General features: G+C 41.4%; 1 protein-coding gene across 1 annotated transcript in view; it reads left to right on the top strand.

The window, feature by feature from the left end:
• The first annotated feature begins 788 nt into the window (after window positions 1-788).
• INPP5F (inositol polyphosphate-5-phosphatase F) overlaps window positions 789-26,693 on the top strand; it is a 105,123-nt gene continuing 79,218 nt past the window's right edge. Inside the window, exon 1 of the mRNA XM_032775597.2 lies at window positions 789-1,095. Coding sequence (XP_032631488.1) covers window positions 999-1,095 — 97 coding nt within the window. The 5' untranslated portion in view covers window positions 789-998. The remainder of the gene's footprint in view (window positions 1,096-26,693) is intronic.

Genomic DNA, 26,693 nt, shown 5'->3' with positions numbered 1-26,693 from the left:
AACCCAGAACCTTTCTCTAGGTTTTTCTTAGAGTCACACTTTGCTTACAGGCTTCTGCTTGGATTTTTTTTTTCAGGCTGTTTCTCTCTCTCTGTCTCTGGTTCTCTGTTCTGCCTTCCATGCACTCTTTTTCTTTCTCTTACCCAAAAAATTACAATACACAGAGGAAAAACTAACAAGCAGAAACCTTCGACCCACACAGCTCAAAACTCCTGGGCAGGTTTACATAACCCTTTTGTCTTATTTGGGGGGTTGTGATGAATTTCTCCTTACGGTTACGTTTGGGCTGGCTTGTGTCGCCCTGTTTCCACCTCTAGCTTGAGGCTGGTTCTGAGTTTGATGAGCGGCTGCTGTTGAGATGCGCTTTTCATCGCGCTCCCATCATCTGCCGCCTCTGGGTGATGCTTCCGCGCGGGATGTTTAGCAGCCTCGGTTGCAGCGAGCCGCGTTTCGTGCTTACAGTCGTGCTGCTGTAGGTGTCCCTCAGCACCCAGCCTAGCAGGGACTCTGAGCTGCTGCCCGCTGAGCTGCGGGAGGGAGGGTCATACTATGCTGCAGGGAAGGGGCTGGTGGTGGCTGCTGTGGCTGAGGAGGTGGCCCCACCAGCAGCTGGGCTCTTTGCCCCCACAGTTGAGCGGGAGAGGGGGCGCGACCCGACCGTGGCTGGCGGAACGGGGCTGGCTACGCGCACGGGAGCGGTGATATAGAACTACGGGGGCTTCCCCCGGTGCTGGGTGAGACCGCGCGGCCCCTTTAAGAGGCCGGTGAACGGCTGACGGGTTGGATCACGTGGCCCGCGGCTGGAGCCGGAACCCGGCTGGGCTGGGAAGCGTCAGACAGCTGCGAGGCTGTGGAGCGCGGACCAGTGTGGCAGGGGTTGCGCGCGCTCTCCCTCCCTCCCGCGCGCCGCCGGGCTGTGGAGCCCCAGCCCGCGATCCCCTGCCCGGGGCCGCGTTCCTTGCTGCGCTCCTGCTGCTCCCGCCGCCGGGCTCCGGAGGATGGAGCTGTTCCAAGCCAAGGATCACTACATCCTGCAGTGCGGGGAGCGGGCGCTCTGGTGCAGCCGGAGGGACGGTACCCTGCAGCTGCGACCCGGTGAGTCAGGCGCGGGCGCTCGGCGGCTTGGAGGGGAGAGTCTCCTGCACGCGGGGGCAGGCGGGCTGGGCGGGGAACAGGTGGGGTGCGCTCAAGCGCCGGAGACCGGCGGGGGCCGGGCAGTGGGAGGACGTGGCCGACAGAGCCGCTAGGGCGCGGGCCGGGGTGGGCAGGGTGGGGGGTGACGAGGGGGATGGCGGACCCGCAGGGGAGGGGAGGAGAAGGGTGGATGGGGTGGCAAGCGGGGGTGTGTGTGACGGGAGGGATGGCGGACCTCCTGGCGGCGAGACGAGCGGGGGTGGCGGACCCGTAGGGAGTGGTGAACAGGGGGTGTTGAGTGGGGGCGCAGCGTGGGGCTAGTGATGAAGATGGTGGATCGAGCTGTTGAGGGAGAAGGGTGGTGAGTGGGGGAGGGGGTGACCTGATGGAGGATGGTGGACCCGCTGGGGGGCGGGGGTGGAGTGTGGACCCACTTGGGTGGGGCAGGCTGGAGAGTGGAGGGGTGATGGAGAGCAGGGGGGATAGTGGACACACTGATGGGGGTGGCGGTGATGGTGAGGGGGATGGTGGACCCACTGGGGAGGCAGGTAGGGTTGGGGGGAGTGACAAGAGGAAAGGCAGCCCTGTGTAGGGGAGCAGGTTGATGAGTGGGGGATGATGAAGGTGGGGGGTAGGGTAGCGAGTGGGCTGATGGGGAGGTTGGCAGATGTGCTGCAGGGGCAGACGGATTGATGAGTGGGGGTCATGGGGAGCTGCTTGAGGATGGCAGATCCACTTGGGCACATGCAGGGTGGTGGTGATGAGTACAAAGCGGGTAGCTGACCCACTGGGGTAGGCTGGTGAGTGTGGAGGTGATGAGGAGGATGACAGAGCCACTAAGGGCAGACAGGCGGGCTGGAGTGGGTGGAGAGGTGACAGGATGGCAGAAGACCCATTCAGGTAGACTGCTAGTACTTGTGAGTGCTGGAGGGCTTACAGGGTGGGGATGAGAATCTTGAAAGTCTTGAGGCACTAATAAACATAGAAGTGGTGCTAGTCCGTTGGGGGCCCTAAGCAGGAATATCCTCCCCCCCCGCCCCCGAACACATGATGAAAAGTGAATAGGGGGTCCGGTTGACCTGTCTGAGGCCCTAAGAAATTGCTTAGTCTGTTTACGCCTAGTAACGAAGCATGAGTTTTCATCCTGTCTTTCCTATGCAGCCTCAAGCAATGGGGTTGTGACGGTTTGCTACCTCTGCTTAGCAAAATATAACCCCATATTACAGTCACCTTTCCTTATTATGCTGCTGCAGCCAGCAGTCTGAATCCAAGCACCATGAGGGGAGCTGGATATACAGCCCTGTACCTGGGGGTCTGGGATATGTGTAGTTATGGGTACAGGGCATGTAGTCCTCTGCTGATTACCCAGTGAAGTGGGGGATTTGTCGTCTGGTCATTAGAAGGTGGGACTTATGCTGAAATGGCTGTGTGGTCATTGACAGTCTCTACAACCTATTTTTTATTCTCGTACTGATGAAGGATTGTACATCAAGGATATATCTCATTCCAGTGGTGAATTTCTTAATCCTTCCTGCTGCAGACAGGAATTAGCTTCAGTCAGGTTTTGCTGTTGATAAATTATTAGAGTAGCAGCTTCAACAATGGTTTTAGAGAACTAGTTGGTCACAAAATATAGAACGTGACAGAACACTTGTCCCAGTTTGTATAATCTAGTATAGGCACGGTAAAACATCATGCTTCAGTTCAGACACATGATGGTGTTGAGGTGTCACTAATAGTCTAAATCAGTTTAAAAGCTGTCTTTGTTTTCCTGTGAATTTTTCCCCCTGTAAAAATAAACTGAAAGTGTGACTGCCTGCTGTTAATAGATTGTGGTCTCTCTTTAATTGTACGTGTGCCATTGAAATAGATTGGTGTATGATTCCTGTCCCTCTTGGACCATCATGAAAATGAGGAAGGCCATCTTGTATAACTGAAACAGTGTGCAAAATAAGGAGTTCTTTGCTATTGATCTTAATACAGGCTGGTTATCTGGCACATTATCTGTTACATAGGCAAACAGTTCCCTCTCCCTTCTCCTGATTTTCTTTTTATGAGCAATTAGGCAGGTTTGTGTTTTTGTGCATGTTGTTCTCATCAGACTCACTTCTGTGATGACTGAGTCTATTCTGAAGCAAGTACCAACTTTTTTGTGTCACTTAATCATATTCAAAGATACAGTCCAAGAAAGTAAAGAAACATAGGGTTATAAACAAGGATTCAGACTCAGATACAGAGAAAAGAAAAATTAAAAAAAAATGCAACACCCCTTTCCCCCAGCAATAGGGTAGTCATTTTGGATATTACTAAATACAGTACTATTCTAAGAAGTAACCTTTTACTCTTGAGTAATAAACATAGGCTTAAAATTAAGGAAATATTTGGCCCCTGACTAGTTTGTAGTATAGTATAAATAATTTTGGATACTTTAAAATAGCTGGGATATTCCACTGAAGAGTCTGGCAGCTGCGCATAGACTCTAGCTACTTCTCAGTCTTACTACCTATACCTGTCTAAAATGTGAGTCCAAAGAAAACTCAGGAAAAATGTTATAAGCATGTGTATAATCAAATCTATTACCATCTCTTGAATACCCTAGTCTATAAAGATGTAAAAATGTCTAGAGTATTTCTAGCAACAAAATACATAATCTTAAATACTATCAATCTTTATGTATCAAAATAATTATTCTCTCATATTCTCATTGAAATAAAATCCACCCCAAATAACTTTAATATTTGGCCAGGCTCATGTGTGTATGCATTAAAGCAGGGGCTGGCAGCCTTTCAGAAGTGGTGTGCCGAGTCTTCATTTATTCACTCTGATTTAAGCATTTGTGTGCCAATAATACATTTTAACGTTTTTAGAAGATCTTACTATAAGTCAATTAGTCACTAAACTATTGTTGTATGTAAAGTAAATAAGCTTTTTAAAATGTTTAAGAAGCTTCATTTAAAATTAAATTAAAATGCAGAGCTCCCTGGACCAGTGGCCAGGACCCGGGCAGCGTGAGTGCCACTGAAAATCAGCTCGCATGCTGCCTTTGGCACGCGTGCAATAGGTTGCCTGTCCCTTCATTAAAGTGTGTCCCTCTTGCAATTTTAATTTACATACTTCAGCTCACTTGAGATGGGTTCTAATATTGTTCTAGCATCATTTATTTATGACAGGAGCTTTATTTATAGTTTAGGGTCTGACCATTTTAATTTACAAACCACACCATAACTAGCTTATAACTACCACTTATAAAATGTCTGCTGACAAAAGCTGGTCTACAGGATAGTTTATTAATTGAATAAATGTTCATAAATCTAATTTTAAATTGATATAGTTATAATTTTCTACAGATGATAGAAAGCTATTACTCTGCACGTGAGTAGTAAAATAACAAACTTGCACACACTAGTCTTTGAGATTGACATTCTTGGGGCCTAAAGGCTTTTAATCATCTGTATGCTGTCCGTTGCAGGGATTATTGTGGTCTTGTGGAACCCATTTACTTCAGGGAGGCCTTGTGAGGGTGCAACAGTCTGTTTGCACGCTGACAATTGCAGGATTGGATTCTTACTGACTGAAAATTTAAAGGAATGCTGTAAATCTGAACTCTACTCAGTTTAAAATAATGAGTAAGTGAAAAGTAATTTGATGCTACATCTGCTCCTTTGCCTTCTTGCAATTTTTGTTGTGGTTACAGCTGCATTCCTTATTTTTAAATGGTTTTTTCTTTCCTGTCTCTTGCTGTGTAAAAGACCTTTGCAATCAAGAGAAAATGATAGTAGTGAAACTGATCATCCACACAGTAGTTTGAAATGTGTAAAGTAAATCTGAAAAAAAGTGTATTTCTGTAACTAGCTATTTCTTTTAGTAATAATACTTTTAAAGAAAACACTGAACTTGTCTGAATTTTTTTTTAAAGTTGATAGTGTTCTTTGTTCTGTGGCCATTATAATGGTCTGTATTCCCCAATGACGTGAATGATCAGATTATATGTCAGTGTTTTATCAGTTAGTAAACAGTAGAGCTATAATCTATGTGCATTGAAATGTTTCATAATTGTATAAGTTATCAAAATGTTACAGGTAGAATATGTATTGCTCCCCCCCCCCCCTTTTTTTTTAGATGCTTCAGTTTCATTCTGTTTAAACAATACATGCGTATGGTTTGTACTGAATCTCAGGTGAGTGGTAAGCCATGCAAAATATTAATGTGTATGTATCTGAGGCCTTCCATTTGAAGAGCTCACATTAATTTGCCAACACTACTGAATGTAAGCCTCTTGACATCTCTCCGTTTTATGGATGAAGGAAACTGAGACAGTGTCTCAGGTCAAAATCACACAAGTCCTGTGGGAGAGCTTTTAGTAGAATTCTGCTCTCAAATACCTAGTTCCTTTACAGGTAAACAATGATTTCTCTGTTTCATATATACCTCTACCTCAATATAACGCTGCCCTTGGGAGCCAAAAAATCTTACCGCGTATAGGTGAAACCGTGTTATATCGAACTTGCTTTGATTCACCAGAGTGCGCAGCCCTGCCCCCCCTGCAGCACTGCTTTACTGCTTTATATCCAAATTTGTGTTTATATTGGTCGCATTATAGGGAGGTATTTAAAGGAACACAGCCATATGTTAGAAACTCTTTACCTACCTTTGTGAAAGTTATACTTGGGATTACTATAAGTGAAAGACTGGGTCCCAGGCATGGCCAGCAATATGTCTCTTACTCTGTGCATTTGACAGCCCTCTTGAATATATTCATTTTTTTTAACTGCATTCAGTTTCTGTTGTGTTTATGTTTTTGCACACAGCAACAGGGAGAGAAACATGAAAACCCCAAAGCAGCAGAGACACTCAGGTCAAGTGTAGTAATTGATATAAAAATGAATTGATTTTAAACAGTGAATTATGTAACTTGGTATGTAGACTTGGTAAAGGAAATCTATTACAATTTTAAAAATTAAAATTGGCTCCTTTAAATTTTTTTTTAAGGATGTCTAAAAAGGAAAATCCATTAGCAGGAAACAAAATTTGTTACTGGTCCTGGACCAGTAAATTTGTGGAGATGAGAGGTGGAGCTTCAAAACAGCTGTACTGTGTGTGAAAGTGTTCCTAAAACTGTCAGGGCATGAGGTATTAAGAGTAAATGTCTTTTTGATATTTCTTCAGGATTGAATATATAGCAAGTTTTGGACCAATAGAACATTTAAATTCCTGACTAATCTCTTAGATGGTGGAGAAAACAACTTAACGGTATCCCAGTTGTTTGACTTCACGAGAAGGCTGACATTATGCCCTAATTTGAGGGATATCTGCTTGTGTTTACACAGGCTTTCTCTAATCGTAGCTGTTTCCTTGTCTGTGGACTTAAAGTATTACTGAATCTGTATATAGAATCTTTAGATCACTCTGGCACTATATGCTAGATTCTTAACTGTCCATGGTATGTCTGCAGCATGAAAATCTTACTGAGTGATCAAAACATACTTTGTTTTAATATGTTGTAAATATGTTTTGACTTGTTCTAGAATAAATTGTTAGCAGTTCTTGTTTACATCTTACCTAGGATTTCCCAGCATGTATCACCATACAGATTACAAATATGAATTTATTGACTCTTACTACAATGATGTATCTTAGTACAAACTGAGGAACTCCTTGGTACTAACTGATCAGTTAAAAACGTGAGATGACAAGAGAATCTTAACCAGGTGGTCTTCTTCAAGGTGGGGGTGAGAAAGCAATAAAGAGCTCTTTCAGCTAAGAGGAATTGTGTGACCAAAAATTTTGAAGGACAAAACACACACGCCACCTGCAATCATAATGTTTTGGACTGTGATCTCTCAAACTGAACAAGATTGACTGTATTTACTTCTTGGATCAGACACTTGTGAGGGGAGAAATGGGTGTCCAAAAAGGATTTTCGCTTTAGGTGATATTTTCCTGCTGTTAATACTGAGCCTGTATTTTCAGGATAAATATAAAATGTGTTACATTTCACTCAGAAAACATTCAGTCTAACACAACTTCTAACTGGTGTCACTGAAGACCCCATGCCTTTTTTTCAAGAGCAGAGGTGTTTTTAGCACTATCCTGTAATTGAATCTATAGGAGCAAATGTGAATTAACAAAAAAGGGCACTTTCCTAGGAAACAAACTACTGTATATACTCATTCATAAGCCAGATTTTTTTAGTAAAAAAGGGAGGCACTGGAGACGGGGGGTCGGCTTATGAATGGGTATAGAGAGGGAGAGGTGGGACACAACCCCTCCCCCCAACAGAGGGAGGAAGGAGAGGCAGCAGAGACAGAAGGGAAGAGGTGGAGCCTGAGTCTCTCCACTTCTGACCACACTGCTGTCTCCCCAGCCTCCCAAGTTAGCAGGCTGTGGCCGCTCGGCCCAGCCCGCTGGAGCACGCTGCGGCTGCACCACCTGGTCTGGCCCACCGGAGCAGCTCCAGCCAGGTCAGAGACATCCTCCTCTGGCCCTCTCCAGATAAGGTGGGAAGGGATGGGATGGGGAGAGTGTGGGGGTCCCGGGCTAGAGGTGAGGTCATATGGAGGGTGGTCACAGGGGTTACTCCCCTGACTCCCAGCTTCTCCCCCCGCCCAAAAAAAAAAATTTCCCCGCCAGTGCTCTCCGGGCCTATCAGGGTAAGCAGCTGGCGCGCCAGGACAGTTTTTGTTTACTTAGGTTTACCGCTGTGCCTGTGGACTCTCGAGGTAAACAAACCATCTCAGATCACCAGCGGCTTATCCTGATGGCCTGGGAACCAAAGTTTGCTGACTCCTGAATTATAGGGTCAGCTTATGAACGTGATATAAAAAAAATGTTCTTTTTTTACTAATCCATCTGGGGGTGGGGTGGGGGTCGGGGGTCGGCTTATAAACTAACCGGCTTACGATCGAGTATATTATTATAGTACTTGTGCTGCAGAAAGGCTCCTGTTTCTGTTGAGGAGATGGATGCATATCAGCAGTTGAAGTAATTCCCTGCAATGGAATATACCTTTTTATAACTCACTTTGGATTCAAGTGTTTATTGAGTATCTACATGGAGAAGAGATTTTTGATAATAGCTCTTTAATCAGGCAGAAAAAGGCATAGTCAGATCAGATTAAATAAGGCACATTTTAACAGTGAGGGTAATTTAACAATTGGATCGGCTTAACTAAGGAAGTGGCGGACTTTCAGTTTCTTTAAGTGCCTATCTTTCTATAACAGGGCTAGGCAACCTATGGAACACGTGCCGAAGGAGGTATGCGAGCTGATTTTCAGTGGCACTCACACTACCCGGGTCCTGGCCGTGGGTCTGGGGGGATCTGCATTTTAATTTAATTTTAAATGAAGCTTCTTAAACATTTTAAAAACCTTATTTTGTTTACATACAACAATAGTTTAGTTATATATTATAGACTTATATAAAGAGGCCTTCTAAAAACATTAAAATGTATTACCGGCACGCAAAACCTTAAATTAGAGTGAATAAATGAGAACTCGGCACCCTACTTCTGAAAGATTGCCGACCCCTATTCTATAAGATAGGCATAGCTCGAAGAAGATACGGGCTTGATCAAAAAATTATGGATGAGGTTTTTTGGCCTGTGTTGTGTAAGAGATCATTGTAACGGTCTCTTTTCACTTAAAAAAACCAAAACAAAACTCTAATGGGTGTCCATGGTTCCTGCCAGTAAAGGCTCTGATTCTGCAAAGACTTAAAACACATGGTTAACTTTAGACACTGTGAGCAGTCCCATTGAAGCAACTAGAACTACTTGCAATGAATAAAGCTAAATACATGCTTAAATCTTTGCAGTACTAAGGCCCAACTTTGTTATCCATTGGCACTGAATCCCAAAACTTAAGCAATTTCAGATAAAACCTGATGAAATAGTTTTGTTTAGAAGTGGCCTAATACATAGAGGAACTTTTACTTTTTATGAACAGTTTTTGTTTTCTAAAAGTAGATTATTCAGATAAATAAAAGCCAAGCAAACTACTTAAACATGTAGTATACAAAGGTAATATACTTATGAATATGTAAAGGCCTACATTTGGAATATCCAAAAAGAAACTAGTTTAACTTTAGGGGTTAGTGGTCTAGATATCACAAACCCCTTCATAATAAGAGCCACTCATAAGCTACAAAATATGGTCCACTGAGAGCACAGCACAGAATGAAGTTCTGATTGTCAGATTAATATCGCTGTACTTGAAAAATCAACATGCTAGCAATGAATATGGAATTTTTTTTACTGAGAGTGGACGTTGAAGCAATCAATTCTTGTAATTACAGCATAATTTTTAAAAATATTTCTAGACCTCATGATTTCTGAAATAATTTTCAAAAAATAACCTTATCCAGTATTTTTTTTCTAGTCTAGAGGCATCTTGAGTAAACTGTTGCTCTTAGTAACTGCCTAGCACCGAAGGCAGGTAGAAAAGATGAGGTAGTGAAGCAGGATCAAGGAACAACATCCTGGAACAAATCTCAGTAGGTTGGTTTGATTGGAGGGGTTGGCCAACCTGGGCTTCTCTTTCATGTGTTGCTCCTTGTTTGCTGGTGTCAGGTAACTTTTGTCTTGTTATACAGGTCTGTTGCATCTTAGGCGGGGGTTCCATTCCATGGTTATCGTGTAAAGCGAAAACCGTGTGTAGTCAAAACCCTAAGCCCTTTAAATCCTGCCCGCAGCTCCAGCGGTGGGACTCTGGGGGAGGGCATTTAAAGGACCGGTGGTGCCCTTTAAATGCATCCCACGGTCCCGCAGCTGGAGCTACGGGTGGGATCTAAAGGGCCCCCCCCCCCGCCTGGCCGCCGGATCTGTGGGTGGGATTTAAAGGGCTCCGCCAGGCTTCCTGCCATGGTGGGGAGCCCAGTGGAGCCCTTTAAATGCTCCCTGTCCTGCCGCCGGAGCTGTGGGCGGGATTTAAAGGGCTCTGCAGGGCTTCCCGTTGTGACGGGGAGCCCAGTGGAGCCCTTTAAATGCCACCCCAGCCCAGCTACCAAAGCTGCAGGTGGGATTTAAAGGGCTCCACCAGGCTTCCCGCCATGGTGGGGAGCCTGGAAGAGCCCTTTAAATCCCACCCGCAGCTTTGGCAGCCGGGCTGGGGCTGGCGTTTAAAGGACCCAAAGCTCTATGGTGGCTGGAGCCTCGGGCCCTTTAGTTCACCCCACGGGCTACCAGCCACCTCTGCAGCTGGGAGCCCCCTGGGTGATTTAAAGGCTCTGAGACTCCCAGCCACAGCTGGTGCCCCAGGACCTTTAAATCTTGAGGCCATGCCTCTTCTACTTGAGGCTATGCCCCCTCTCGGACTCCAGGCCTTTCAGCATAAAGCTGAAATCACGCATGTTAAATACGCGTAAGTTAGGAGAGACCTGTAATTCTTCTGTACCCCCACCTCCTTTTGAGTGGAGAAATGGGAATGGTATGACTGTGTTGAATAGAGTAGGGAAAGTATGATGTTTTGATACTGAGTTTCAGAGTGGTAGCTGTGTTAGTCTGTATCAGCAAAAACAATGAGGAGTCCTTGTGGCACCTTAGAGACTAACTAACAAATTTATTTGGGCATAAGCTTTTGTTGGCTAGAACCCACTTCATCAGGTGCATGGAGTGGAACATACATTAGCAAGTATAAATACACAGCACATGAAAAGATGAGAGTTGCCATATCAAGTGGGAGGTCAGTCTAATTCAATTAACAGTAGGATACCAAGGGAGGAAAAATCACTTTTGTAGTGGTAATAAGAGTGGCCCATTTCAAACAGTTGACAAAAAAATGTGAGTAACAGTAGGGGGAAATTAGGTTTTGTAGTGCCCCAACTACTCCCAGTCTTTATTCAGGCCTCATTTGATGGTGTCCAGTTTGCAAATTAATTCCAGTTCTACAGTTTCATGTTGGAGTCTGTTTTTTTTTGGTTGAAGAATTGCGACTTTTAGGTCTGTTATTGAGTGACCAGGGAGATTGAAGTGTTCTGCTACTGGTTTTTGAATGTTATAATTCCTGATGTCAGATTTGTGTCCATTTATTCTTTTGCGTAGAGACTGTTCGGTTTGGCCAATGTACATGGTAGAGGGGCATTCCTGGTACATGATGGCATATATCACATTCGACCTAGCTATTTCCTCTCAGGGAGGTGGATTACCTATGTCAATGGGAGAACTCCCGTTGCTGTAGGGAGCGTTTACACTGAAGCACTACAGTATTTTAAATATAGACAAGCCCTGTAAATGGGGACCTACGTTCTAGGTTGTGAACATTTTCCCTCTTCGCGTGGATGAGAGGGAAACTGCATCTGTACCTCAGGAAATAAGCCTTAAGAGAAAATGAACACTAGCATTTCTGAGACTGATGTCATGCAGTCAGTTGTTACTATACAGGGACCTGAAAATATGGGTGGTATTACCATAGGATTTTTTTCTCTTCCTTCCCTCTCCCCTCCCCCCCAACCTTGGGGTACAAAAGTGTGCTCACTTCCAGAGACCAGAGGTCCAGAACAAAGCATATGATGACATAAAATGGCACTAGGATACCTAAGCTGGCTGGCTATCTATCTATTTTAGGATTTAATTGAAAGAGAGCAAGTAATGCTGACTGCATTCATGTGTCTGATATAATTGAAGATTTGAAACAGTTGTCGAGCTCCACTGAAATTTTAACTGTGACTTGCTACTTCAGCTTATTAGAAACTAGTGATGGATTTCTCCATTTGTCAGCATAGTCCTTTCACAACTGTGTATAGTACCTTTTTGCCTAAATTTGTATGGAAACTAAATAAACAATCTTTAGAAAAAGAGACTGAGTGAAACTTCAAAGTATGAAACAAAAATTATTTCCTTGCTAATGATTAAGGAATGCTGCTTGTCTTAAAGGAACTTTCAGGATAGCTTTATGAGCAAGGAATAATTCAGTAGGCCTTGGCAGATAAAAATGGGTCTAGTACATCAAAAGTTCTGAATCTTGTAATTTTAGACTCACATCCTCATCCCTGTCATTCTGACTCACTCACTGGTTGCTGAGAGACCCTGGACGGAGCTACAGTCTTTCATTCATAAGAAGATATATGAATTTCTTTATGCATATATAGGTTCTCTTCCATTGACAAAAACACTCTAAAAAACAGACTGCTTTCAGTCTTCGGAGACTATTTAGTTTTTTACTCTACATTTTAAATCACTGTTTTTCTGCACAAATGTCTTTCTTTGTCTCGGAAGCTTTTGTGCTGAGCAACTATTTCCACAAATCCTACTAACTGTTCATCCCTTCTTTCTCCTTTTCCCACGCTCCCCTACTCATCAGTCCTTTGTAACCTCTGGGCGTTTTCCTTTCTCATCCTATGCAGTGAGAAGAAGACTGGAAGAAAAAAGTACTTCTGAAAACTTTCCAGACTCCCTGTTCACATCACCACCTGCAAGAATTTTTGGGAAGTGCTGTATCTGTTGCATGTTGGAATAGATAGATGGTGAGACTTATGTTTAGATATTGTGCCAATATATACATTTTTTTTAAAGTTACTTATTATCAAGATTTATTAGCATAGTTAGGATTACACTTGAAATTTGCAAGTGAATGGTTTCTTTTTCTTACTAAAGAAATGGGGGCCATTTATGTACTTTTCTGAGTGCATCAATTTTTAATATATTTATAATGCTTTGAGGTGGGGAAGTACTGTTACCCCTGTTTTACAGATGGGAACTGAGGCACAGAGAGACTGAGACTTGCCCAAGGTTACAATTAGAGGGTACAAAGAATGAAGAGATTGCCATTGGAATTGCTGGATACGTTCCTCATTGGACAGTGCTAGACTAGAGAAGAGGTGCCCAAAGGTAATGTCTTCATGTGTGTCATCTTTTAGCGAGCCCCTGTTTCTAGGGTTGCCAGTTCTTCAGGATTATCCTGAAGTCTCCAAGAATTAAAGATTGTCATTTAGTGAAACCTCCAGAAATACATCCAACCAAAATTGGCAACCCTATCTGGTCTGCAGATGTTGGGAGGTATGTGTGAGACTCTGTTCAACCTCAAGTGTTTTGTTTTATGCACACACACCCTCCTTTCTTGATCATTGTGGGTAATACCTATCATCTGTAGTTTGGGAGTCCTCTTCAATTCAGCCCTTTCTGTAGCGTCGCATCCATGCTGTATCTAAAACTTGCTGATTCTTTGAGCAGAACTGTCACACTTCAGGGCAATTGCACCTGCATTTCCCCTCTATGGACCAACAAAGGCACCCTGCTCCAGGCTCCTCAGCCATCACCTCTCTTGGGTGGAGAGCCTCGTCTCTCTCCCTCTTGATCAGGGTATTTTCAGACTGCACAATCCCTGACTATGCTGTGGTAGCCTCAACAGAAGACAAACTGCCTAAGCAGGCCTGCTCTGCTTCTCTCTGCAGACAGTACACAGTGTAATGCCACAGTTAAGTTACCACACAGCTCTTTCTAACCAAGAACATTTATTCTTAAAGTACAAGCATTACAGAGAAAACACATTAAAAACCAAACCAAACAGAACATAGATATGTGCTATTAAGCTTACCAGAGATCACCCCCTCATTTCAACAAGAGTTCTATTTGGAGATACTTCAAACCCCATTCAGGGTTTGTTTGTTTTTCTGTGATCACAAGTCCATCACCTCTTCAGCTTAGAACAAGCACCCAAATCTTATGGGTCCTCAGTAGGTCAAAGACCTTCCAACCCCTCTTGGATCAAAGGTCCTCTCCAGTTGCTATATTTGGTGATCATTTGGTCAGTTTAAACTCAGGCTATTTAGCCAAAAATCCTTTGTTTGTTTGTTTGATCCCTGGAGAATCCAGTTTGAACCAGCATATTTGAGTCTTTCTCTGTGTTGTGATAACTCTCTGGAGGTATTAAAACATGAATTAGTTTGCCGAAACACCTCCCCACACTGTTCTTATTTCCTGCAGGGCCTTGTTCCCCCTCCTTCATGCAAACTCATACTGTCCCTTAGTAGTACAATGAACTCCTGAAATACTTAAACTTAATTTAATATGATTTAACTTTAATTTAGTACAGTTGTCCAGGATATATGTGTCATAACTTCTTTAAGGTATGGCCTTTCCTATCATGCACACAGCTAAAGCTTTTGTCGAGGATTTCCTCATTTTGTCTTGATTACCGCAACTCTTCTTCTTTGTCTTGACAAATACAGTCTTGCCCAACTAATATAATTCAAAATACTGCTGAAGGGATTGTTGTCCTAGCTCATTGCTTTGACCATGTCACTCATTTGCATTCCTCCACTGGATCCCCTTTCTCTGTCACATCAAATATAAGGTACTTGTCTTCACTTCCAAGGCCCTTCATGGCTTACTCCCACCCTACCTATCATCTCTTGTTGAAATTTTGATAGTAAATTTCCATCTCTGGCCAATAATGCCAGCTTTCATTGCCCCCTTGTGAAATTTTCACAGGCACCTGCATGGTTTCTTCCATGCTGCCCTTCAGCCTTAGGAGGAGCTTAGGTGTTTAGTCCCAGGTGACAGGACTACCTGAACATCCCAGAACACCTCTCAGGAAGAAGAGAGTTTAGTATCTTTCAAGTCTTATTGTTTCTTCCTAATGGCCCATCAAAGCTGGTGGCCTGTTGTCTAGTGGATGTCTCCCAAATACACACTGTTGTTGTTGTTGTTGTCAATATTCCTAACTTTAGATACAAAAATGATACATGCATACAAATTGGATAATCACATTCCATAAATTATAACCTTTCTAACGATACCTTACAAGACCCATCTTGCATAAAATATATCTTAGTTAGGCCATATTCGTATCATGGAAGTGAAGTCTTGTAACCTTTCATCCTGAAAGGTGAAAGTTAGAAGTCTGAAAATAGAGGTTGGTAACAGACAGTTATGCAGACTTACCTTGTTGGCAACAATGATTATCAGCAAAACCCCAGAGGATTCAGTTGTTAATACTGTGCCCCCCTTCACTCCTTCCTCCAGCTGAATCCTCTGTCCACTGCCACGGTGCAGGAAGTGCTGTGTGCCAATGACACTGAGGGATAGTCTATACTAATGCATTACATTAATGCAACTGCGTTGCGTCTGGTAAAGACACACTATGCCAATGGGAGAGCACTTTTTTGTGGGCATAAAATTGCTTACTTTCTCATTTTGTCTGTATGAAATTTTAGTTTGCACCAACTTTGTTAGTGCTTTTTATCTAGCCTGTTGTAAAACTAGGCAAATATCTAGATGAGTTGATATACCTCCTGGAAGACCTCAGAGTACTCCCAGGGGTTCATATACCCCTGGTTGAGAACCACTCTGGTGTAGACAAGCCTGCCAGCTTGTGAAGAGATGGAACATAACTGTGGGATACTGAGTCAGTGGCATAATCCTACACTTCGGAATTGACTCTGACAATGGGAATCTTGGTACGTATGAATGTGAAAATTAATATTCTACTAGCGCTGCCTCTCTTTCAAGACTTTCTAACATATCTCCCAGGAGCATAAAAATGCTAGTGCCAAATGGATTAAAACTGCATTAAAATTGTAGAGCTAATGATGTGTGCCAAACTTCACTGCTATCACTTAGTATCTCATATCCTCTTCATCTCTGGGGTGAAGGTATAATAGTCTCACTGTCTTTATAGTTCCTAGCGTACTTCTGATGCTATGTTTAGTGTTTTAATTCTTGCAGCATTGGACTTTTCTGCATTCACAGTATACTCTTCTAGAGTTTGACTTGGATATACAAAAAAGAATTTCCCAAATATGATGAAATTATTTCCTCAGAGCTAAAGAATAATGTGCTGTACATGCTTGGTTCAAGGTGTGACACCTACACGTTAATCATGAACTTGAAATGAATGACTCATGCTTTATGCAAGTTTAAAGGAGAAGCTGTCTTGCCACTGCATAGCAGGACAGTAGGGGAATTTTTAAACCAAGTTCACTTACTATATGTTTAAAGGCTATACTTGGTGACCAAGTTCCATGCACACTTTTGGTTCTGTTTAAAAAAATAAATCTGTGAATTACATCTCATATCAACTTTTTGAAAGGCAAAATATTTCTTGCTTTTTAACATAACTTGTTTTTGATGCATTACAAAGATGCTGTTATGTATAAAACCTACATTTTTGCATGCAGAGTGCAACTTTCAAACTTGTGTTCAAAATATTTGAAATGTATTCTTCAAGAATTCTTTTACAGTGTCACATTGGTTCTGTCTTCCCATCCCTTCCTTTTTTTACTTCCCTTTCCTCAAAGGGACCATACCTGTGTCTGAACTGCACTTTAGCTAGACCAGCTGGATAAGTTCTCCTTTTCCTGTCTACATTTTCATCACTTTCCTCTTCCCCAAGAACACAGCATGTGCCAGACAGTGCTACCAGGAAATGTAAAAGGCTGAAAATGATAGATAAAGATTTAATCATCTTCACCTTGCTGCTCCTATTACGTTACGGTGCAGACAGTATGCACAAGAACAGTGCTATAGACAGGATTATCCCTAGAGAATTCCGACATATAGAGGGAGCTGGAAAATGCAGGATACCCAGGGCTTTCTGCCAAATTCAGGCACCCAGACTGAAAAATGAAAATAAATGTACTTGAAACAAAAATTTGTTCATTGTTTAAAAAACTGCTCATCAGTGTGCCATCTGACATCTAATACAAATACAAATTAACACGTATCAAGTACAGGAATGATTTTTGAATATTGATTTTTCACAAGCCTAGATTAATGAAAATAGCATGCTATAGTAGTATATTATGGCTATTGATTCCTGTAGTACCTGCTGTAATTAACGATTAAATTAAAAACTGGATGTGCTTGTGCTGGGTGGGTGAATGGGTGGGGGAGGGAACAAAATGAAAAGTCAGAGCTCTGTTAATTTGGAAGTTCACTACTGTCTAGGTTGTCTGGAGTTCTGTTGTGGCAGGTGGGGAGAAACAAAAATTGGTTCCTTTTGAGAGATCCCTGAAGTCAGTGGTCAGACGAAGAACTGACTACAGGTCTGTCTCATCTTACGCTGGGGTTACGTTCCACAGTCAGCATGTAAAGCGAAAATCGTGTATCGTCAAAATTACATTGAGTGTAATGGTGAGCAGAATCGCCCGCACTACAGAAACAGTATTTAAATTATTTTTTCTGTTTTTTTTCTTGTTTTTGCTGACTGCGTAAAGCTGAAATCGCGCATGTTAAATGCGCCTAAGATGCGACAGACCGGTATAGTAGTCTCCTAACTGATCTTAACTGCTACTACAGTGGTCAAATAACTGTGTCTCCCAGGTCATCCAGGGCTGCTTAATGTGCAGCTGTGCTTAAAAGAGCAAATACGATGTTAGGATATAGAGAAGTAAAGGGATAGAGAATAATATTGAAGGTATAATGCTTGTTTAGACTTGGCAAGCCAGTCAATTGACTGCCTATTTGACCTTGGTCAAATATTTTCAGATATTGCAGCAAGAATGTCTGGTGCCTGATTTAGGCCACAGCCTACCTTTTTGGTTGCGTCATGGTGTCATCTGTTAGCACTCCTACTTAAATGTTTTGATCACCCTCTTTTTACTATATGATATTGCCACCTATTGGGACAAAGGTGAACTAATTGAAAGTTGAGCATCTTGATTGGCTAGAATCTTCTGGAACAAACATTGTATGTATATCTTTATTTGTATACCAGGCCTTCAATGTATGTGACAGTTTACAAAGCATATTGATCAAGTTAAAAGACATGATATGTGCCCCGAAGAGTTTACAATCTAAACTGACTAGGCAAACATACAGAAATTAACTTAGGGAGTAGGGGTGGGGGAGGAAGGTTCAATCATTCTCCTTCATCAACACAAAGGGAAAAGATGCAAAGCCAATAAGCTGCTTCCAGAATTGGCCTCATGCTTACTTAGCATAAGTGATATTTTAAAAAATATTTTTTCTTATATAGTTGCTGTTTATTTTATCTGTTTCATTTCATTTGTATTTTGTAACAATTCAATCTTGAATAACATTCTCACTTTAATGCTAACCCAACAATGCACAAAAAAAAGTTGGTAGCAATAATTTTTATTTTTAGAACTTTATTTCACTGTTTCACATTTTTCTGAGTTAAAATAACTCAGTTAAGTAACTTTGTTTTTTGTAATCAGGCATAAGTGTCTATGTAAGGATAAGTTTGTGGCAGGTCATAAAGTCTTGCTATTTTTTGTTACTGTTGTAATAAATTAGTATTCTAAAATATTTCATAATATGACAGGTCAGTTGAACAATTATTTTTGGTCTGGTCAAATGCCCAACCCTATGTTTTCTTATATAATCACTTGCATCTCCGATTACATCTCGAAGCAATAAAGAAGCCACTACAGAGATGGAAATATCTGTTCCATGGGCTAGGTGAGGCCTGCAGTGGTCTGGAAGTGAACAGCTTTCTGCACCAAGCCTATATCTTCAGCTTCCTTCATTGTGGACTCAAACATCCAGTGTCCTAGATTGCGTATGGAAAATGCTGCTCTTAACTTTAAGAAAGATAACTATTACTTTATCCCAGGGGTCGGCAACCTCTGGCATGTGGCTCGCCAGGGTAAGCCCCTTGGTGGGCTGGGCCAGTTTGTTTATCTGCTGCATCGGCAGGTTCGGCAGACCGTGGCTCCCACTGGCCACGGTTTACCGTCCCAGGTCAGTGGGGGTGGCGGGAAGCCGCGGCCAGCGTCTCCCTCGCCTGCACCACTTCCCGCCATGTGCCAGAGGTTGCCAACCCCTGGTCTATCCTAAGGCTACTCTGGCTGCCCACTTTCATAGGATTTGGTTCAAAATAGTGTGTGAACTACCTCACACACACACTGTTTTTCTGTAATTGCCTCTCTCTTCTTTCAAGGAGTGCGTCCTTGAAATGAAGCCATTGGTATGTATCTGCACCTTTGAAAGCTTGTAACATTTAAAGGGGGCTGGCATACTTTTGTAAGATGAAGATAGGGAACTGTACAGACCTAAGGGTTATCTTTTGTGTTGGGATGGCTTGGTAAGATGTATGTATGAAGGGAGTGTGGCCAGATACTTCTCTGGCAGTGGTGTGTGCTCAGTAAGAGCTCTGGAAATTAAACTGGCATCCTTAAAGAATTGTTACTTAACTGGGCCTCCTGTGAATTTTCTGCTGCTCAGACCTGGGTCCTGCCTCAAATGGTAATTATGATATACTCTCTGTAAGCTCAGTGTGAGTTGTGTTGTACCTTGCCAACTTGGAGGGAACCTTTATTGCCACAATAGATTGCATTCCTTTGTTTCAGTGCAAGCTGCAAAGCTTCATTTCATTACTGTGTACAAAGGATATAAGACTCCTGTAAGAAACTGTAACTGGAGTGAAAAAACAAACAGTGATGTATGGTCAGGAAAAGGTTCATAATTGTTTCTGGAAAATTAGTTGTTTTGAGATTTGAATACAGGTTATAGTAACAAGGAAACTTAAAATCTTATTGGTGGATTTAATATGTTCCTGCTGCTGCAAATTAAAGAAATCCTTGTTCACTCTCACCCATTATGAGTTTGTATGTAATAAGATTATTTTAAATGTATGCTTTTCATCCAAAGGTTTCACATCTCAAATACTGAAGGAAAATTCCACAAGTAACCATCCTAGTTGGGTTATAAAGAATTGCACTTAGTTAATACTGTCACTTGCCTAAATGCAGACTGTGAGGACGTGTACCTGCTTGTGTTCTGTGCTTCTATAGAGAGCTTGCTCAGCCACACCCAAGAATATGGAAATGATTGTATTTCTATTTTGCCGTGTTAGTTGGCTTGTTTCTCTTCTCTCCCTGCTTACCTCAAAATTCAAAAAGGGCTGTAGTTAGCAATGAAATAAGCAGAAGTCAATGTTCCTTCTCTAGGGGCTCTTGTCAGTGCTCCTTAGTCAAGGGAAGCTTCCACTGACTTAAGTGCTTTTGGAAATAGCTTTTTCTTAATCTGAACTATTTGCATTGTGTTAATAGTTTGCTAGGTACATTACAGAATGAAGAAAGGGCCCCACCGGAAATAGTTTTTGTCTAAATAGTGTACAGATGAGGGAAGATTGGAGGCAACAAAGAAGCGAACAAATAGTGGGGTTTAAATATGCATATTACTTCCACAATTTCTTTTTTACACCAGTAGAGTTTCTGCAGTTGTGGCTTTCATTAGCTAACCCACCTCACTCAAGAGATGGGCAGCTAGGTTTGTAGTCTTTGGAGGAAATGCCTTTTTCAATAGAAAGTCAAGAAGGAGAAGGCAGAAGTGTAGCTAACCAGGTCAAGGATACTTTTAAAAATATCTCTAGGACATAAGAACACTTGGGTGATAACAGGCCCCAGTTTTAAGCTCAATGAAAAGTAATTTTTTTTTAAACAAAATCTAGAACTAAAAATTTTTGTCCCTTTAAAAAAAACAAACAAACAAAACACATGATGGAAAGCTTTTAAAGCCAGTGTTTTGTTGGTAGTACCTGGAACCCAAGCACTGAATTGTTGTGTGACTACTGCAAAGTCAAATTAACTAGAGACAAGTTACTGTGGCTGACTGACCTACTTTTGTTACCAAGCTAAGAAATGCAAAACTAAATAGTATAAAGAATGGAAAGTGAAGTTAAAAATAACTGGAAGGAATCCTAGTCTCTGCACTTATTATCACAACTTGAACATTTTTTATTTTAAACGTAAGCAATTTTTCTGTTGTAGTTTGGTGCAAGTGACTGAAAAATACTACTCCTGCATGATGGGAATTTCAGGTATTCCTATATTATTTTGGATACTTTCAAAAAAATAAAAATAAAATGTCAGTTATGCTTGTGAAGCATTCTCATTGTACGTCTGCTTTAAAGTGGTCTTTACTTACATGATCACATACTGTTTTTTTCTGGAACCCTAGTTTTGGGTTGGTGTATGTATCACTTTTCAAAGCTCTGATACTTTTGAGCCTGCCCTTTTAAAAAGTGATTCCTATCTTTTACAGTACCCTCAAAATGTTTTCAACATTAGCACAATTTGTATTTGTATATACTCTATTTCCATCTTTTTTAAAAAACAAACTACTTTGGGCAGAGAGAGCGAGCTTGCAAATGAATCTTGTAGAAAGTAAAGAGCCCATGGAAGAGGTTAGTAGTTTACAACCTCAGTTGTATCTATTGCTGCTGCTGCTAAGTAAAGTGTTAGATTAGGTTTATAGCTAAAATAACTTTTAATGGTGTCCAGACTGAAGCAAGCAGGGGCAAAAGAGCAACACGTATATAGGTTACAAAACCTGCACTTAAGATCCAGTTTAAAAGTGGCATATTACATTTGCTGCAGGCATTCGTTGTATTCTTTCATAGGAAATAAAAAGGGCAATATGTCTAATTCATCCTGGTTCAGCTGTAGTTCTCAGTCATGCATAACATCTTTAAAGAAGGAACTGAAGTGGACGGAAACTGAAAAGTAGACTTTTCGTTTTGTGGGTGTTCAAGGGAAATAGCAGGTTCAAATGACCTTAATAGTCAATTAGATCTTGTTGTTTTATCTAAGCAAACTACCTTTTGTGAAACAGCTTATTGATGAAATTTTTGGAAAAAAAATTATCTATCGTAATTGCCATTCCTTTAATAACTAGAATGTTAAAAGTAAATGTGACATCAGCTGAGTTAAATTCTATTTATCGTTAATATTTTCTATAAGTTATTGTTAATTTCTTCTTGACGGAGTTCTATTTTTATTATAGACTCCATAGAACCATAGAAATTTAGGATTGGCTTCAAGAAGTCATAGTCCAGCCCACTGTACTGTGGCAGGATTAAGTAAACTTAGACATATACCTATCAGAGATGGTCTAATCTGGCTTTAAAAATCTCCAGTGATGGGGATTTCAGTCTTCCTTGGAAGCCTTTTCAGAGCTTAACTATCCTAATAGTTAAATCTTTTTCCCCTAATATCTAACCTAAATCTTCTTTGCTGCAGATTGAGTTTATTTCTTCTTGTCTTATCTTCAGTGGACATGGAGAACAATTAGATCACAATCCTCTTTCTAACAATCCTTAACATCTTTGAAGACTCTTTTCTTGTCTCCCCCATCCCCCTCAGGCATTTTCTCTGAAGACTAAAATGTGCCTAGTTTTTTAACCTTTCCTCATAGGTCAGGTTTCCTGAACCCTTTATCATTTTTTTTTTTTTTTTTTTTTTTTTTTTTCTCCTCTGGACTTTCTCCAATTTATCCCTATGTTTCCTAAAGTTTGGACCCAGAACTGGACACAATACTTCAGCTCAGGCTTCGCCAGCACTAAATCGAGTGGGACAGTTACCTCCTGTGTCTGTCTTAGAGCAATCCTGTTAAAACTCCCCAGAATATTAACCTTTTTAGCTGCTGCATCAATTGATTTAATTTGTGACCCACTATAAACCCCACTCCCCGATCCTTTTCAGTAGCACTACTGCCTAGCCAGTTATTGCCCACTTTGTAGTTGTGAATTTGATTTTTTCCTCCTTTCTAAGTGAAGTACTTTGCACTTGTCTTTATTGAATTTCATCTTGTCGAATTCTGACCATTTCTTCCATTTGTCAAGGGCATTTTGAATTCTGATCCTGTCCTCCAAATGCTTGCAATCCCTCTCAGCTTGCTGTTATCTGTAGATTTTATAAGCATACTCTCCTCTGTTGTTCAATATTTTCACTGATGACTTGAATAATACTGGACCCAGGACTGACCCCTGCAGATAACTCCTCCCAGTTTGACAGCAAACCATTGAAAACTACTCTTTGAGTATGATCCTTCAATCAGTTATAGTAATTTCATCTAGACCTCATTTTCCTAGTTTGCATATGAGACTGTCAAGTGGGACTGTGTCAAAAGCCTTATTCAAATAAGATGTATCACATCTACTGCTTTTCCCCCCATCCAGTAGGCCAGTGACTTAGTCAAAGACAGAAATTAGGTTGTTTTGGCATGATCTGTTCTTGACAAATCCATGGTGACTATTCCTTATGACCCTATTATCCTCTAGGTACTTAGAAATTCATTATTTAATAATGTGTTTCAGTATCTTTCCAGGTATTGAAGTTAGGTTGACTGGTCTACAATTCCCAGGTCCTTTTCATTCTCCTCTTCAAAGAGAAGTACTATGTTTGCCCTTTTCCAATCTTCTGGAACCTCACCAGTCCCTCATGAGTTCTCAAAGATAATTACTAAGAGTTTCGAGATGGTTTCAGCTAGTTCTTCTTTGAGTGATGGTCCCTATTGCATTCCACTGAGGCTTATGCACTCCATGTGCCTGGAACGTTTCAAAGTAGTAATGTCCGTCAGTCTGCTCATGCACCCTTTCTCTGCCTCAGGGTTTCGCCCAAGGTGATAGAGTGGGGGCAGACCAACCATATCTTCGGTTCCTTCTCACTGATGCATAGTCCAAGTCAGGGCTTTTGCCATCCTTTTGTCCTTGGTGATGGATTTTCTAAACTTTTCAGAAACACTGTTTTTTATTTTTGTATATAGTCAGGATTCTTGCTGTTTTTGTAGTAGTTTCCTTGTTTTTAGAAGTTTTGTAGGTTTAAAGGCTGGGAACTCATCTTCAGCAGTTGCCTGCCAAACAATCCGCAACCTTCTCTCCAGCACCCAAGTCTGGGTACTGGATTAAGTTGAAGAGGCTGGGATTCAAAGTCTGCGGTTCCTGCCATTGATTGTTTTCCCTCAGCGATGAGCAACAATGCTGTCTGTACTGTTTTTGGGAGAAACCCACACAATGTTCAGATGAAGTATCTGCCTCTCCTTCCCTGCTTGTAGATGGGAAGGAAGAGTCTTCCATCTTAAGAAGCAGCTGATTGAGGTTGCCGTGGGGCCACAGTTGAATCCTGGCCAGGGAACTCTTTTTTCCCCCTCTTTCCTCCCCCCCCCGCCCCAGTCCAAGAATGTGCCTCCTACTGCAGAGCCTTAGTCTGGCTCCGCTGTTACCAGTGCTATGGACCCTGCACTGGGGTCTAGCCATGAGTCACGAAGCATGCACATAAGCATGGCAGTAAGTCTTCTTCCAGGTCCAAGAAAGACACTGAGTCATTCAAGAGTTCCAGCCATGGAGCAGTGCCATGTTCCAGGGTCCCTCCTGTATTGGCTCTGCTGGCATTCTGTGAATTATCCAGTGAGACAGATTGCCTTACCAGCCCTTGGCTATACCATTGAGTTTTTGGAGCTACCTCCTGCACTGTATATTTTCTATGCTTGCTCTCACACGCGTGCATACACACCCCGATAATAGGCTGACTTAATATCAAATGCAGTTTACCTATTTTACTTGGTTACCTAATGTAATGGGAATAGCTATGTCATAGCTTTCCTACTCAGATCTGAACCTTAGAGTTCAGAAAATAAGATGCTAGCATGAAACCTCCAAGCTTAATTACCAGCTTAGATCTGATAGCGCTGCCACCAGCCAGAAATTTCAGTGTCTGACTCACTCTGGTCTCCCCAAAACCTTCCCTGGGGGACCCCAAGACTCAGATGCCCTGAGTCTCACAACAAAGGGAAATAACCCCTTCCTCTTCTCCTTTACCCTCCCAGCTTCCCCGCTGGTTACCCTGAAGATTATCGTACTAAAACTGCTTGAATTACAAAAAGAGAGGACAATTCACTTCCCCCCCTTCTTTTTCCCCTTACCACTTTCCCTGAGAGAGACAGAATCCTAGGACAGAGATTCCTATCCTGGACCTCAACTTAGAAAGAGAAATCCAACAAGTTTAAAAGAAAGCTTTATATAAAAAGGGAAGAAAGGATAAAATGTCTCTGTATCAAGGTGACAATATACAGGGTCATTGGCTTAAAAGAAAACAAAATGAATAAACAGCCTTATTCAAAAAGAAATACAATTTAAAACATTCCAGCAAACTACACACATATAAATACAAAAACAATATAAAAACCTATATTGTCTTATACCTGTACTTACAACTGGGAAACAGAAGATTAGAAAGTCTGGAGATGACGAGAGAGCAACAGAGACGAGACAAAGGACACACACCCAAAAATTCCCCCCCTTGAGATTTGAAAAATCTTGTTTCCTGATTGGTCCTCTGGTCAGGTGTTTGGTTCCCTTTGTTAACCCTTTACAGGTAAAAGAAACATTAACCCTTAGCTATCTGTTTATGACAAGCTAAAGCCAGGTTGGACCTGATTTTGAATTGTGGAATATTGCCTTGCCTAACCTAGCCTGTCACACTTTCAAATTCCTTGTGCAAATTATTACTTCACAACTACCTGATGAGTTTGGTTCACTATTTCCACTACAGTATACAGTTTTTGTTAAATTTATGGTATTGGAAAACAAAATCCATTTTGCATTTTTAATAATAATTGAGGAAAACTGGGAAAAGAATAATGTAAGTATCAGTTTGACATTAAGTTGTCAGCTGCAAACGCCAAACTTAATGATTTGTAAACACTGTTTATTTTCTATTAAACTTTTTTTGCATTAAGATTTATTTTGTATCACTATTATAGTATGTTCTTTTAGTTTTTAAAGTATATTCTTCTATTTTGGGAGAAATCCGCTCCTAGAGAGAAGGTTATTTAAAAGATATATAGTAGAACTGATTGATATGTCTTTGTGGTTGCTGCTAAGGAAAGTATATGAGAATCTCTCAGTGAATCTACAGAAAGAACAGGAGTCCTTGTGGCATCTTAGAGGCTAACAAATTTATTTGAGCATAAGCTTTCGTGGGCTACAGCCCACTTCATCATATGCATAGAATGGAACATATAGTAAGAATATATATATACATACAGAGAACATGAAAAGGTGGAAGTTGCAATACCAACTCAAAGAGGCTAATTAATTAAGATGAGCTATTATCAGCAGGAGAAAAAAACTTCTGTAGTGATAATCAAGATGGCCCATTTCAGACAGTTGACGAGAAGGTGTGAGGACACTTAACATGGGGAAATAGATTCAATTTGTATAATGACCCAGCCGCTTCTAGTCTCTGTTCAAGCCCAAGTTAATGGTTTCTATTTTGCAAATTTATTCCAGTTCAGCAGTTTCTCGTTGGAGTCTGTTTTTGAAGCTTTTCTGTTGCAAAATTGCCACCTATAAATCTGTTTCTGAGTGACCAGAGAGGTTGAAATGTTCTCCGTTTAGTTTTTGAATGTTATGATTCCTGATGTCAGATATGTGTCCACGCAAAAGAATAAATAAATGGACACAAATCTGACTGTTTTAACTGGGAACACAAAAGACCGGGTCGTCTTGATGATTAAACTATAGACCTCTGAAGTGGGGAGGAAACAATATTGGAATAAAAAACTTTCTATAGAAAACAGAAATGTCAAACCTTATTTCCCCAAAGTGTTCTGGATGAATGATTCTCTTTTCAGTGTGTCATGTTTCCTGGATGATTTAGTACATATAGTAATATTGTGATCTGTTATTATCAGATACATTTTGAAGCTGTAAGTGGAAACTTGAATAAAGCATCTAACACACATTGCTTTGTTCTGCCATGATGAGGATTTGTGGAGTTTTTCCTTGTCTATAAAATCCTGGGAATAATTTCACTTCTATGAGGTAGAAATGGTTTCAAAGGATGTTTTCTAAACTTGAAGAAAGTGTTAGTAAGCATGC

The sequence above is a fragment of the Chelonoidis abingdonii genome, chromosome 15 (assembly GCF_003597395.2).
Source record: "Chelonoidis abingdonii isolate Lonesome George chromosome 15, CheloAbing_2.0, whole genome shotgun sequence".
In the NCBI taxonomy this organism is placed as follows: Eukaryota; Metazoa; Chordata; order Testudines; family Testudinidae; genus Chelonoidis; species Chelonoidis abingdonii.
The sequence above is the reverse complement of the archived record's forward strand: the minus strand, read 5'-3'. Positions and strand labels throughout refer to the sequence as shown.